The sequence below is a fragment of the Pinus tabuliformis genome, chromosome 3_2 (assembly GCF_031772625.1).
Source record: "Pinus tabuliformis cultivar Carrire ecotype Pingquan chromosome 3_2, CPIR1, whole genome shotgun sequence".
NCBI classification, from domain to species: domain Eukaryota; kingdom Viridiplantae; phylum Streptophyta; class Pinopsida; order Pinales; family Pinaceae; genus Pinus; species Pinus tabuliformis.
In genome coordinates this window covers 1,220,267,200-1,220,282,046 of record NC_142302.1, presented here as the reverse complement: position 1 = coordinate 1,220,282,046, position 14,847 = coordinate 1,220,267,200, and the positions used below count along the sequence as shown (strand labels likewise).

Here is a 14,847-nt window from a genome sequence, read left to right as displayed (position 1 = left end):
GTTTGGGCATCGAGAAGGTCCTGCTATACCTCTCTTTTGCAGATTATCAGTGGTGAGAATTTTCCCTTTCAAGAGGGTCCAGATGAAGAATTTGATTTTAGGGATGGCCTCAGACTTCCATACAATTTTCCAGTGTGTCCAAGCAGGAGCAGGATGATCTTTGTTGCACAAATATTGGTGGCCAACTTGAATTGTATAGTTAGAGCTTGTAGGATCCCATCGAAAACTGTCGATGTCATTTTTAATAATGGGGGCAATACTGTGGAGGTGAGTCTGAAGGTTGTCGAAGCTCTCCTTAAGATCTATGGGTATGGGTGGAAAAGTCCATCCCATCCATATCTGCGAGTGGGTGTCCCATTGCGAGATTTGGTCCAGATAATGTATTCCTTTGTTGTGAAGAAAGAGAAGGATTTTATCCGTACCTGGTTGATTGCTGATAGATTGATTCCCCATTATTTTGTCTGCTCCAATTTTGATACTGCTGCCTCCCTTGGGGATTGCTTTTTTGCATAGTTTCCAAATTTTTGAAATGTTTCTAGTGGGTATTTCGCAGTCCAAAAGCTACTGTCTTGGGCAGATTAGATATTTGAATTCTAGCACTCTTTTCCACCATGCCGATTATTCACTTATTAGTCTCCACACAATCTTGCCTCCAAAAGCCAAATTTCAGAGCTTGGGAGATCTATTTCCGAGTCCTCCACAATCTTGGCCTTGAATTACTTGCTTCCAGCTAACAAAATTGAACTTCTTTTTCTCATTTTCCCCCCTTGCCAAAGAAAATGGCAGAGAATACTTTCCATTTTATTATGGAAGATGGCTGGAGCCTGCATTAGTGTGAATTGGTAAAGTGGAAGAGATGAGAGCCCTGATTTTAGGAGAACAAGGCGGCTTGCCAGGTTAAGCCATGTAGAACCCCATTGTTGCACTTTCCTCTTCATTTTATCTATAATTGTGTCCCAGATTTCAGCTTTTAAGGGCCCAATGCTCACAGGCATTCCCAGGTAAGTGAAGCATTCCCAATTTAGTTTGCAAGGAACCCCAAAAGTGTTGGCTATATTGTGGAGGGTTTGGGCTGTTGCATGCCAACCATAGATGCAACTTTTTAAATGGTTGATCATGCCTCCTGAATAACTCATATATTTGTCCAGAAGAGCTTTGAAACGACGGGCTATTGTGACAGACGCCCCTCCTATTAACAGAGTGTCATCCGCAAATTGGGAATGATTTATGTTTTTGACTCTGTTCTCGAACTTTATGCCAGTGATGAGACCAGTTCGCCTCTTGTAATCTAAAGCTTTGCTGAAAGATTTGGCCATCAAGATAAACAGGTAAGGGGAGAGAGGGCAGCCTTGTCTCAGCCCTCTCGAAGATTGAAAGGGAGGTCCAGGCCTACCATTAACAAGGGGGGAAATCCAAGGCCCCGTGATACAGGCTTTGATGAGATCAAGGAGGGGCGCAGCAAAGCCCATTTTCTTAAGGACAACAATTAGAAAGGAGTGCCTTACCCTATCGAAGGCATTGGCCAAATCCAGCTTCAGGATGAACCCTTTTTCTTTTCTGAAGTGACTGGAATGAATTGCTTCTTGAACAAGAAGGATTGAATCAGAGATTTGCCTGTTGGCCAGAAACCCACCTTGATTTTCAGAGATGAGAGAAGGAAGAAGAGGTTTGAGGCAGGTAGCTAAAATTTTTGTGAGGATTTTGTAAGAGGAGTTGCAAAGAGAAATGGGCCGGAAATGGGAGAAGTTCATGGGGCAATTCTCTTTGGGGATGAGGGCTAGGTAGGTGGAATTGGTATAGCCTCTGATTTTCCCTTTGCACTGGATCCATTTCATCATTTTGATAAGATCCTTTTTAATAATTCCCCAGTGAGCTCTGTAGAAATAGATTGGAAAGCCATTCGGTCCAGGAGCTTTGTCTGGTTGGAGAGCCCAGATGGCTCCTCTTATTTCTTCTTCTTCTATCTCCTTGCTCAAGTTGTCATTGATTTCTTTGCTGATCCCACTAGGAAGGTATTGCAGCAGGTCTGCGTAATCTTCCTCTTCTTTAGTTTCTGTTAGGAGGGCTCTATAGTGATCTGAAGCTGCCTGTTTGATAGCACCTTGGCTGGTTTGGAGATTGCCTTCTTTATCTATGATATAGGTAATGTTGTTCCTGATGCAGGTCATCTGGCTTTGGGCCACTTCTTTACACCGTTGTAAATTATGAGATCCTGAGCACTACAGAGCTTGACTAGCTCTGACCCAAACAAATTCTCTCCCAGGTCTTCAGAGCTCCTTTTGTACCTACTAGCCAGAGTAGGGTCTTCGTCTAACCAAAGAGGATTAGGGTTGGAATGATTGCTTAGAATTATAACTTGGTTGCTGGAATTTCGAGCATTAAAGTCACCTATTAAAAGGATATTACCTTCATTCCTTAGGCTAGAAATATCATTCTCTAAACCATTGTAAGGACTATTTTTATCTAGATTCTTCTTCTTATAGAAGTTAGAATTGATGGGGGGAATAACATATTTCTATGTAGGTATTTTTATTATTAATGTCAGTGATCTCTATCCAACTATATTGGTTGTAAGGGTCGTTTTTATAAATCCTAGCATGGGGGGAGATGTTCTTCCTAATGTAACAAGCTATTCCCCCAATGCCTCTATGGGAGGATCTCTTGTTCCAGGTAGACCATAATGTAAATCCATCTATGTTAGGGACCTTAGATTCTTCGTGCTACCAAGTTTCAACAAGCAAAATAATATCAACATCATTTGAGATCCAACTTAGCTTGGGGCCTTTGTTCCATGGAAAACACCAACAGTTCCAAGAAAGAATCCGAAGCATGTTGAATTGCTATTTATTACTATCTTTTTGGTTTCTATCTCGAACAAAGGCCTTTCTATTTCTGATTATTGCCCATTTTCCTTCCTTCCTAGCTTATTTTACCTTTTGAATCTCCTTTCTTAACTCTGCTTGATATTTTGGAATGAGATATTCATTTATGAATATTCTCGTTCCTTTTAGACTTGAGGTTTTACTAAGTATGTCATACTTATGATCAGTAGAGCTCACCTTTATTCAGATCAATCTTCCTTTATTCTCAGTTAATTTCCCCAACCTTGTTACTTTTGTGAGACACGTTGTTTCAATTTGTAATCTATTATGTAATTCTGTCTGGGCTATGGCTAAAGTATCCTCATATACCTCCTCTTTTAAACCGAAGATTATAAGGTTCAAAGCCCTTTTGTTACGCTCATGGTCTAATTCTATTAATTTTTTCATTTCATCTTTAATTGGTTTGATATCTAATTTATCTACCACATTATTTAGGGTGAGGCGGCTATTAACTTTTTCTTCTATTTCTTTAATCATGTCCTTCATTTTAAGACTCTCCAAAGTATCAACATCTCCTTGCTGGGATGTTTAGTTAGTATCTTGGTTTTGTTTTTCTATAACTTGCAACCTAGTCTCCATTACCACCATTTTATTCTCCAATAATTCTATTTTATTTTCTATTTTTTTTTGGATCGTGTTTTCAAGAGATGCAAAATTATTTTCTAGCATGGCTTCTAACTCTTTTTGTAGGTTGACTTCTCTTTCTTCTCTACATTTCTCTAAAGACTCTATATACTCATAAAGGCCTTGTAGAGTAACTGTGCTAGGTCTGCCTTTGGTAATGGTAGCTGTGGTGAAATATTCATACTTGAAAATATATGAGCAAATATGTACTAGAAAAAGATAAGGAATGTGCACCTGATATTAGCAAACCTAACTGCAGATCGCACTTACTCCAGATTGGATTGATTGTAGATCCAAAGGTAAAAATCCACGAGTTTCTGCAACCGAACTTATTCTATCTATCAGACCACCGAGTTCAAAAGATATATTTCACACGAGCCAAAGTATATAAATATCATTCGATCTGCGAGAAATAAATCCGTGGAAGAGAGAAAATCTATGGCCGATGAACAGAAACGCAAGAGATGGTTCACGATTAAATTTTTAATTAAAATTCTGATTTTTTAGCCCAACAACAGAATTTCCAGATTTATGCCAAATTTGACTCATCAACTTTGGAGGCTCATAGATTGAGTTTTACTTGGCCAAATGAGGCCCAGGACGACTCATTGGAAAGATAAAATCAAGGAGAACATTTATAAGGAGATTTCACTAACAGATTTGGTCATTTATTGGGTCTAAAAAAAGGCAGAAGATCAAGATTCGAATTTTTCAACAAAATCAATTTTCCGAGTATTATTTTCTTCATTTTCATTTGCTCAAGCCTCTTCTAAGTGCAGATTCATTCATCAATAATATCATTGGCCAATTAAACCATCCCAGGCATCAATATAAAACTTATATTTTATTTTCAATTATTTAATTAATTGCATTTGATTGGATTTGTTTTAATGCGAGAAATGGCATTTTGATTTTATTGTTGCATCTTAATTTATTTTGATTTCTTTTTATAGGAAAACAGTAGAAGAGATATGGAGAGAAGGATCTCAATCAATGAGAATGCTCCAGCAATTAAAGATGAGAATTTTGAGCAAATAAAATTGATTGGGCAAATTTTTCTTCAACAAAATTTCCTCTCAAAAATACCTTTGGAAATATTATAAATGGCAGATTACATAATGTAATTAGGGGCTGCTCTCTTATGCAATTTTGGAATTCTAAAAGCACTTCTGTAATAGGGATTTAGAGTTGTAGGTGGGAGGAGAGGAATCTCAGATCTGGAGATTATTGAGGTTTTTCTTTTACATTCTGAGTTATGTATAATGAACAGAGTTTGCACTATTGTAGCTCTGGTTTTGAAAGCAGAAGCTCAGGCATTGTAAAGGACTATTAGAGACCGGAGCTAGAGAAATGGATTCAATAAATTGGTATTTCGAATACTATTGTTTTAAATGCTGGTTTCATTTTATGATGACAGAATTGTGTCAATTTACTTACATATTTGTGCACTTTTGTCGGTATGGGTAATTTGTCTCTATTTTATGTTATTATTTATCTCTGCTCTTATGGATTAAATTCTGATTTTTGAGTAACTTTTTACTCAGAAATATGTCTTTTAATACTAGTTTAATAAATAGTGATATGTTGTGAAATTCTTTTGCATATTATTGTTTAATAATTCAAGTTACTGATTAAATGATCAAAATCATTCTGCGAACTTTTTCCTGAGTGTTGTTGATTGATTATTTCAGTTAAGAGGTCTCAATAGGATGTGTTTTGGTATCCATAATATCAGTTAATTGAACTACTTCATTAACTTGATATTCATTATAAACAAGACATATTTAAATCCCAATACTTTAAATATCTTGCTCTTGGTTGGGTTAGATCTATATCTGTCTAATTGAGATAGGATTAAGATAGTTCCTTTTGCTTGCATCTTAGAATAAGTTTGCATTTAGATTAATTTCTACATTCTTTTAAGTCCTCTTCCCAAAGAGGCAAACTTTAGTAGTGGATTGGCTGAGCCCCAAATCAGCTTAAGGATCACTTTCTTCCCTGATTAGCAAGAGAGTTGATATGATGTCTCTTCTCCATTGGTGAATGAAAGTCATATTTTAAAGCCATTGGAGATTGAGATAAGGTAACTGGACCTAGTTGAACCAGTCAGAACCACCATTCCAAACGGAAAAGGAGTTGCTTTAAGGTCTGGACCGGGTGGTCATTCCCCATGTTGTTGCAGTGATTTTCGAGGCTTCAACAGGTTCTAAGATCAGAGAACAAGTTACTTGTGAGTTGTCGTTGGCTTTACAAGGTAAAGAAAGCTGCTGATGGTAGTGTGGAGAAGCATAAGGAAATATTTGTTTCCTGTGGCTTTTCACAGGTCGAGGGGATTGACTATGATGAGACTTTTGCACCTGTGGCAAGGTACTCATCTATCAGATCTATGTTGGCACTATCAGCACAGATGGGTTGGAAGATCCATCAGATGGATGTGAAGACTGAATTCCTCAATGGCGAGATTGAGGAAGAGGTGCACATAGATCAGCCGGAAGGTTTTGAGACCTTCGATCATGAGTCACATGTGTGCCGACTCAAGAGAGCGTTATACGGGCTGAAGCAAGCACCTCGTGCTTGGTACACCAAGATATACAACTACTTCACTGGGTTGGGCTTCACAAAGAGTGAAGTGGATGCGAACTTGTACAACATCGTGGTGAAAGGTAAGCTGTTGATCATCGTACTTTATGTTGATGATCTCATATTAACTGGTGATGATTAGTTGATCGTGTCTTGCAAGGAGGACTTTGCAAGAGAACTCGAGATGAAAGACATGGGCCTCATGCATTACTTCCTTGGCATGGAGGTGTGGTGGAAGGATGGGGAGTTGTTTGTGTCTCAGGGAAAGTATGCCAACGAGAAACTTAGGAGATTTAACATGGAGAAGTGCAAGCCCATGCAGACTCTAGTTGGTAACTGGAGGAAGGAGGATGCTACTTTAGGAGAAGTAGTGGAGGCTACTATGTACAGGAAGCTTGTGGGTTCGCTGATGTACTTAGTGAACAGATGACCAGATTTGTGCTATGCCGTGAACCAACTGAGTCAAGCCATGGTTCAGCCTACCGGGATGTTTTGGAAGGTGGAAAAGCATGTATTGAGATACCTCAGAGGCACATCTCAGTATGGATTATGGTATAGACGGACAGAGGGAGTGAAGCTACAGGGCTTCACTGATGCAGATTGGGCAGGGAGTCCATCAGATTGGAAGAGCACATCAGGAGGGATTTTCAACCTTGGGTCAACGGCAGTTTCTTGGTACAACAGGAAACAAAGGTCGGTTGCACTCAGCTCGGCAGAGGCTGAATACATGGCTGCAAGTTAGGCAACATGTGAGGCCATCTGGATGTGGAAAATCCTAGTTGGTTTGTTTGATCAGAGGATGGATCCAACTGTGATCTATTGTGATAATCAGAGTTGTATCAAACTCTCTGAGAATCCAATATTTCATGATAGTTCCAAGCACATCGACATCCGATATCATCATCTCAGAGACTGTGTAGTGAGGAGGATCAGGTTGTTGCAGTATATTTTGACAGAGGAACAAGATGTTGACATTTTGACAAAGGCATTGTCAAAGTGTAAATTCGAGTTCCATAGAGACAGGATCGGGGTGGCAGATAATCCCTTTCTTGTTGAGAGGGAGTGTTGAAATGTGGCAACAAGAATATTCCAATTTTAATTTGTCCTTGAATTAAAATTGTGAATTAAAATTCGAATTTAGTCTCACCAGCTGCTTGGAAATAATTAATTAATTCATTATGGATTAATTAGTTGGAGAAATTCAAGTTAGAAGTCTTTCTGAAGTCATGCAAGAGTTATCCCTTAAATTAAGGAGATAAGCCTTAAATTAAGGAGATAAGATTGAGTTATATTTGAGTTGTATTTAGTTACCTCAATTTACTAAGTTAAGTCCAGTTAAATTAGTTCCAAACTGTTTGAGGAACTAATTGTGAGTTATCAGTCAGTTGATGCATGCATGCACTCAACTAGTGTACTCCAAATAACTGAATATTCCCTCATCAGAAACTCATGCATGTTTATTCTGAGAAAGACCCAGTTGAGCTAAATGTCAAGGATAGTGTACTATCAGTTGCATGTTTTCTCCTATAAAGGAAACTCATGCATGTAGAAGGACTAAGGCACAAGAGGATTGCACAATTCTGACAGGGTGTGAGATTAGTGTTCCACTTGGTTGAGAGTCTTCCACTTGGTAACAGGAGGATCACCCAGGAGAAACTGCGTAAGGAAATAGGAGCTTGGAGGGTAGAGGAGAAGGCTTGTGAGAAGCTTTGATTACCTGTGAGTATCCAGGAGGATTGTACTGAGAGCTGACTAGCTGTGAGAGCTAAGGCTTTGTATAATCTCTATGTATTTCCACCCTATATGATAATATAGATAGTGGGGTTTTTAGCTGAGGCTTTCCCCTGAGTATTTTTTGTGTTTCATGTGCATTTATTCTTCTTCTTCTGGTTATATGTGTTCAGCTTGATTCTTGGTTGATCTTTAAGCTTCCGCAAAGCAAATTGATAGTAGAAGTAGATTATAGTATTTTGCTTTGGTATATTGCATTATCGGGTTAATCTACTGTTAGATTTTCTACATAGGTCTCATAGTGAGCTTTGTAGAGAATTTACAAAATTTCTACAGTTACAGCCTCCATTTTAACCATATGCCATCAAGATAAGACCACAGGTAGTAAGAGATCTGGAATATCAATCATACACTTATACCTATCACATCAAGGTTGCCATGCACTTCATGATCAATGAGGTCAGATTAAGTCATTCAATAAAGCTTTATCAAAACAACAAGAGTGTCAATCACTCTTTCCCTATGCCTTCATCATGCTTATCACAAGCATTGCCAACATACTCATTTATAGGTGTCAATGAACTATCCTTCGGTATGAAATCCATCATGACAAGTATCAATGTTAGGACTCCATATTGTCTACTTTTGACCTTGTATTTTGTCATTATGTTACCCTCTTTAGCCCATAAGTTGAAAGCCTTGATAACATTTTGACCTAATTATTCCAAAGGTATGAAGTAACTCTCCTCATTGCTATATGTTTAATTATTCAACACATATTCATGTTATATTTATAATTAATCTTTGGAAGTTGACTAAGTCGCTAACAATTGTTGAAACTGTTCAAAGTCTGCAGAATTATAATTCACAGTTGCTGAAACACCAGAAACAGCAACTGTGCAGTTGCTGCAATACCAGAAACAACAACTGACTAAAGCGGGTAAAACCTCATTTTGCAATGGCTGAAACACCAGAAACAACAATTGCCTAGCAGGAGAAATAACTGTCTGAAGCTGGCAGAACTATACGTTGCAGATGCTGACATAGCATGATCAGCCACTGTCCAAAATTGGCAAAATACAGTCGCAGATGTTGGAACACCAGGAACAGCATGAGAACTTCAAGGGAACAGTTGAGATTTACCAAATCGACAACAATGGTGAAACGGCCAAGGACAGTACGAGGATCTCAAAGAGACGGTTGAGGTTTACCAGCTTTGCAACAGCAAAAGGATCTAATTAACGAAGGATGACAAAGTTACACACTGTTGTAACAGCATGCTGTAACAGGAATTGATTTCCTATTTTTGTACAAAAGGGTCAACTAAATGAGTAATGACAATTTATTGTAATAGATGTCTCCTCTATAAAGAGGAGACATCTACATTAGAAAGGAAGAACAAGTTGTAATAGGAGTATTGTAGTGTAGAGCAAGTCTGAATCCTTATTGTAATTTGACATTTTGGCAGATGAATAAAGCACTATTCTGAGCATTTTAACTTAGCATCTGTGTCCTGGGAATCTTGTGAGAAGGACAGGGCCCACCTTCTTCACAAGATTCACCCATTTCTTTTCTGTTGAGTGTGTGTGTGATTTCTGTGTATCTCTAGCCTTGCTTCTGATATTTTTCCTTTGCTGATACTCTGTTTTCTTAATCAATTGGTGCTGTAAAAGAAGTGTGTCACTGGTGATTAGGATTTGCAGTGTGCATTGGCAATTTGGTTACAGGGGCAGGTGCTGAACATCCTTACCCTGAGGATAGGGTCCTGATCCTCTGTTTCAAGAAAACCATCATTTTTCTTTGTAGATTTGTTACCTTTAGTTAACTGTTTTCATTTCATTTCTGCAATATATCATAACTGTTGTAACACAGAGTAAGGGTTTGATAGAAAGTAGATTTGTTTATACTACAACCTTTAATGCTTTTAGAATTAAGTGCATACAGTACGAGGTCACCTTTGAAACAAAAGGACTTTCCCGGGTTGACAATTTAATGTGGTACTCGACTGTTTAATTAATAAACAATTCGAGCAGCCAACATTTTGGCGCCGTTGCCGGGGAAGGCGACTGAAGATTTTAAAGGTATTAACATTTTTTTTTCTTTCTTTAGAAAGGCAGGATGCATGAGAGGACGCAAGAAGGTTAACCATTCAGGCGGCAAAGGCAAAGGAGGAGGAAGAAAAACTTTTATTGACGATATTATTTCAAAAGCTGAGACATCCCAGAGGTTAAGCTCTCGGAGGCCACAGACCCAACACTCTTCCCAGACAGATTTTCAGACAGAGGAAGTAGTGGGGCTAGAGAGGGTTATAGAACCATCAGAATATACTGAGGAACCGGTGGAAGAAGATGAACGACCAGTAGAAGAACCAATAGAGGAAGTTAAGGTGGAGGAACCAGTGCAGGACATTGAAATCCCAACAAAAAATTCCGAAGACCGGGCAAGCGCATCAAGAAAACAACCAATGGAGGATAACAATGAAGGACTTTTCGGTGGAGGACGCAGAATAGAGGGAAGGGGAGAAAATTCTCTCTCCACCCTGGAATTCCCCATTGGAGATCTCCCCAGAGGAGCAACTCCTATGAAGAATATCCCACTTTCAGCATTACCCAATTTCCATGGGTTATCCACAGAAGATCTTGATGAATTTCTTTTTGAATTTGATATACTGTGTAGAAGCTATGACTATGTTAATTCTTCTCAGAAATTAAAGTTGTTTCCAGCTACATTAAAAGGGAATGCATTAAGATGGTTCATGAGCCTGGGAGCTCATGTGATTACAACATGGGACCAAATGAAGGAGAAATTTTTGGCTAAATACCAAGATTATTGTCAAACAAGAGAAAGAAAGGAGGAATTATTCAAGATGACTTACAAAGAGGACGAAAGTCTAGAAGACTTCGTGGAAAGGCTACAATATAACTTACAGCGATCTGATCATCCTGATATGAGTAAGGATATTCTCAAGTCAATACTGCTAAGAGGGGTACGAGATGATTGTTTAGATATGTTAAACATGCTTGGAAAAGGAGACATATCTAAGGAATCCTATGATGAGATTATCAATCTCTGTAAAAGATGTTCAAGAGGAGCAGCAAGTAGACCAAAGAGCAAAGACAGTACATACTCAAGAGTCCAGAAATCAGCAAGTGGAGGAGCAACACGGGCCGAAATAGGTAATTTACTTGAAGAATTTAAAACTGAAATGTTAAGCTCTTTTGCTTCGCAAATTGATACCTTGTAGGTTAAAAAGAAGCAGGCAGAAGCAGAAGCCGCCCTGGCTATTTTCTGCCTTAGATGCAGGGAGAAACACCCACTAAGGGAATGTCCTCTGGACAAGGTACCAATTTGCACTATCTGTGAAAAGGACCATGAGACCCAACAATTCCCTTCTCTGCCAGGAATAAAAGCAGCACTGCAGCCAACTGAAGAAGAAGCTGAAGCAGTGTACCTCCTCACACAGAGAAGGCAATGGCAACCATGAGGACAAGGTACGAATTCTAACATGCCATTTAATCGTTGGAATAATCATCCTCCTTTTCAAGCAAATTACCCAACCTTCAATCAAATGCAGTACCCACCCTTTAATCAAATGAATTTCCCACCCATGCAACAACCGAATCCTCCTTTTGTTGATCCTATAATGTGGAATCCCTGGGCTTTACAGCAAACCTATTTTAATCAATGGAACCCAAATTGGACAGCTCCACAGCCCCCATTTCCAAACCAATTACCTCAGTATCAGCAATCTCTCTCCTTACCATCAAATGCTCCACCAAATAATCAGACAATGAGACCCCAGCTGCCTGTACAACCTAACCCCAACCCAAATAATAATAAAGCTCTGCAGGTAATTGATATTCAAAACCAACTTGTTTCTCCTATGCAATGTAATGACATTCATTTACGCTCTGGAAGAATAGTTGAACCCATTATTGATGACATTACTTCTTCCGATTCTGATAAAGAAGAAACCGGAAAAGAAAAGTCATCTAATAACAAGGCTGAAATAGTTGGATCATCCTCTAATAACAATGCTGAAACAGTTGAAACATCCTCTAAAAAGACTGCTGAAGCAGCAGAGCCACCATTCCCTGAACATTTGGCTCTTACCAAAACACTTGAGCCACCTGCTTTTAATCTGTTAGGAGAACTACAGAATTTATATGTTAAAATTCCACTTTTACAAGCACTAAGAGATGTACCGATTTATGTTAGAACTGTTAGAGATATTTGTATTAAGAAACCTAGAAGAAAAGCTAAGGACCCCCTCACAGTTCATGTGATGGGTGATCTAGCTGCTCTAATGTCAGAAAAAAACCCCCCTGTGAAATATGGCAACCCTGGTCACCCTACAGTCACAGTTTAGGTTGGTAAAACCTTTTTTTCTAGAGTTATGGTAGATCTCGATGCTGCAATAAACATCATGACACTTGAAACAACACAGTTATTGCAGTTAAAAATTTTTATTAGGGAAACCCCAACCATTCTAGAGCTGGCTGACCGCTCCACAATCAAACCTGAAGGAGTCATTGAAGACTTGATAATTTGAGTCGAATCTTGGAACTACCTAGCTGATTTCGTGGTGTTACAGACCAAAAATAAGTTGGGGGTTCATCCATTGATTTTAGGGAGACCTTGGCTGGCTACAGCAGATGCCTTTATTAGCTGTAGGTCAGGATCAATGACAATTTCTAATGGATCTGAAACCAAGCAGCTTACTCTGTATCCTCATGCCACACCTATGATTAACAATGATAATTTAGTATGGTTAGATTATGAGGATGATGAGACTCAACCCATTTTGACTGTCGGACAAGCCCTAACTTTTAAAGATTCAACCGAAGATGAATTAATTAGTAGTTTTATTTCTGAACCTTCTTCGATTAACTCTTAAATACATGATCACTTGACTTCAATCTTGGAATCTGAATCACAGCAGAATCTTAAAACTGAAGACTTATCTCAGACATCAGCTGACACCCCCTCCAAAAGTATAGCAGTCGAAATCGAGCCTGGCAAAACATTAAATATAAACCCTAACTTAACAGATGCTGAAACACAACAGTTAATGAGGTTACTCCACGAAAATAAACAAGCATTTGCATGGGATTACACAGATATGAAGGGAATTTCTTCTGAATTATGTACTCACCGAATTTATATTAAAGAAGGATCCCGCCCAGTCTGCCAACCCCAACGACGAATGAATCCCAATTTAAGGGAAATTGTGAAAGAAGAACTTCAAAAACTGTTGAATGCAGGATTCATATATCCTATATCTGATAGTGAATGGGTTTCACCATTAGTGATAGTACCTAAGAAAAATGGAAAATGGAGAGTGTGTGTGGACTATAGAGCTCTGAATAAGGCTACTCAGAAAGATCATTTTCCCTTACCATTTATTGATCAGGTGCTAGATAATTTGGCAGGTAAGAGATTCTTTTCCTTTTTGGACGGGTTTAGTGGTTATAATCAGATCAAGATTGCACCCCAAGATCAAGACAAGACCACTTTTACTAGTCCATGGGGAACTTTTGCCTATAAATTTCTTCCATTTGGACTATGTAATGCCCCAGCAACATTTCAAAGGGCGGTGATAGGAATTTTTTCTGATATGCTTAATGATTCCTTAGAAATATTTATGGATGACTTTACTCCTTATGGTGTGACTTTTGAAGATGCCTTACAAAATCTTGAAAAAGTACTTAAACGGTGTATAGAAGCACATCTTGCCTTAAGTACTGAAAAATGTCATATGATGATGAATCAAGGTATTGTTTTGGGACACTTCATTTCATTCCTAGGAATTCAAGTTGATCCAGCTAAGGTACAAGTAATTCAGACTCTGCCTATCCCGAAAACACAAACTGATGTAAGAAGTTTTTTAGGACATGCTGGATATTATAGAAGATTTATCAAGGATTTTTCTAAAATAGCTTCTCCTTTGTTTGTGTTACTTATGAAAAATGCTGAATTTAAGTGGACTGATGGTTGTCAAAAAGCATTTAATGAAATTAAACATCAATTGTCTACAACTCCTATTTTAAGAGGACCTTATTGGGCACTCCCCTTTCATATATCCTCTGATGCTTCGGACACTGCAATAGGAGCTGTCTTGGGTCAAGAAGAAAACAATCTTCCCTATGCTATCTATTTCATTAGTAAAAATATGACCCCTGTTGAACTTAATTATACAGTCATCGAGAAAGAATTCTTAGCAGTTATTTATGCTATTAACAAGTTTCGACATTATATTACTGGTTACACTACTTTTGTGCATACTGATCACTCGGCCATTAAATATTTGATGAACGAATTAGTTACAAATGCTCGAGTTACCAGATGGTTATTATTATTACAAGAATTTGATATCACGTAGATCGGCCAGGTAAAGAAAATGTAGTTGCTGATTTTCTTTCTTGGTTAAAGACTGATGAAAATATTCCGGTAGATGATTCTTTCCCTGATGAATATTTATTTGCAGTATCTGCTCACTCACCTTGGTATGCAAACATTGCCAATTACTTAGTTGCAGGAAAACTACCATCACACCTATCACACAGAGAGAAAAGAAAGATCGTTCAGCAAAGTGATAGGTACAGCTGGATAAGTGGGTGTCTCTTTCACACAGGATTCGATCAGGAAATTCAAAGATGCATCAGAGAAGATGAAGCTTATGATATATTGAAGGCTTGCCACGATGGCCCTTGTGGAGGGAATTTTGCAGATAAAAGAACATCACACAAAGTTCTCAGAATTGGTTACTATTGGCCCTCACTTTTTAAGGATGCAAAGAAATATGTTAGGGCCTGTGATAGCTGTCAGAGAATGGGCCAGCCTAATCACAGCGATGAAATGCCACTTAACCCCCAGGTAATACTTGAACCTTTTGAAAGATGGGCACTAGATTTTATAGGTCCCATCAATCCTCCATCCAATCAAAGAGTTTATATACTGGTTTGCACAGATTATATGACTAAGTGGGTAGAAGCGAAGGCACTCATCAAAGCTAATGAAGAATCAGTGT

At 38.5% G+C, this 14,847-nt stretch overlaps 1 protein-coding gene across 1 annotated transcript; it reads right to left on the bottom strand.

Annotated features, from left to right (window-relative positions):
* Positions 1–716: 716 nt before the first annotated feature.
* On the bottom strand, positions 717–1,316 carry LOC149185129 (uncharacterized). Its single transcript, XM_089415559.1, has one exon. It carries the CDS (start codon positions 1,314–1,316, stop codon positions 717–719), a length of 600 nt encoding a protein of 199 aa, XP_089271685.1.
* Between the last annotated feature and the right edge of the window lie 13,531 nt (positions 1,317–14,847).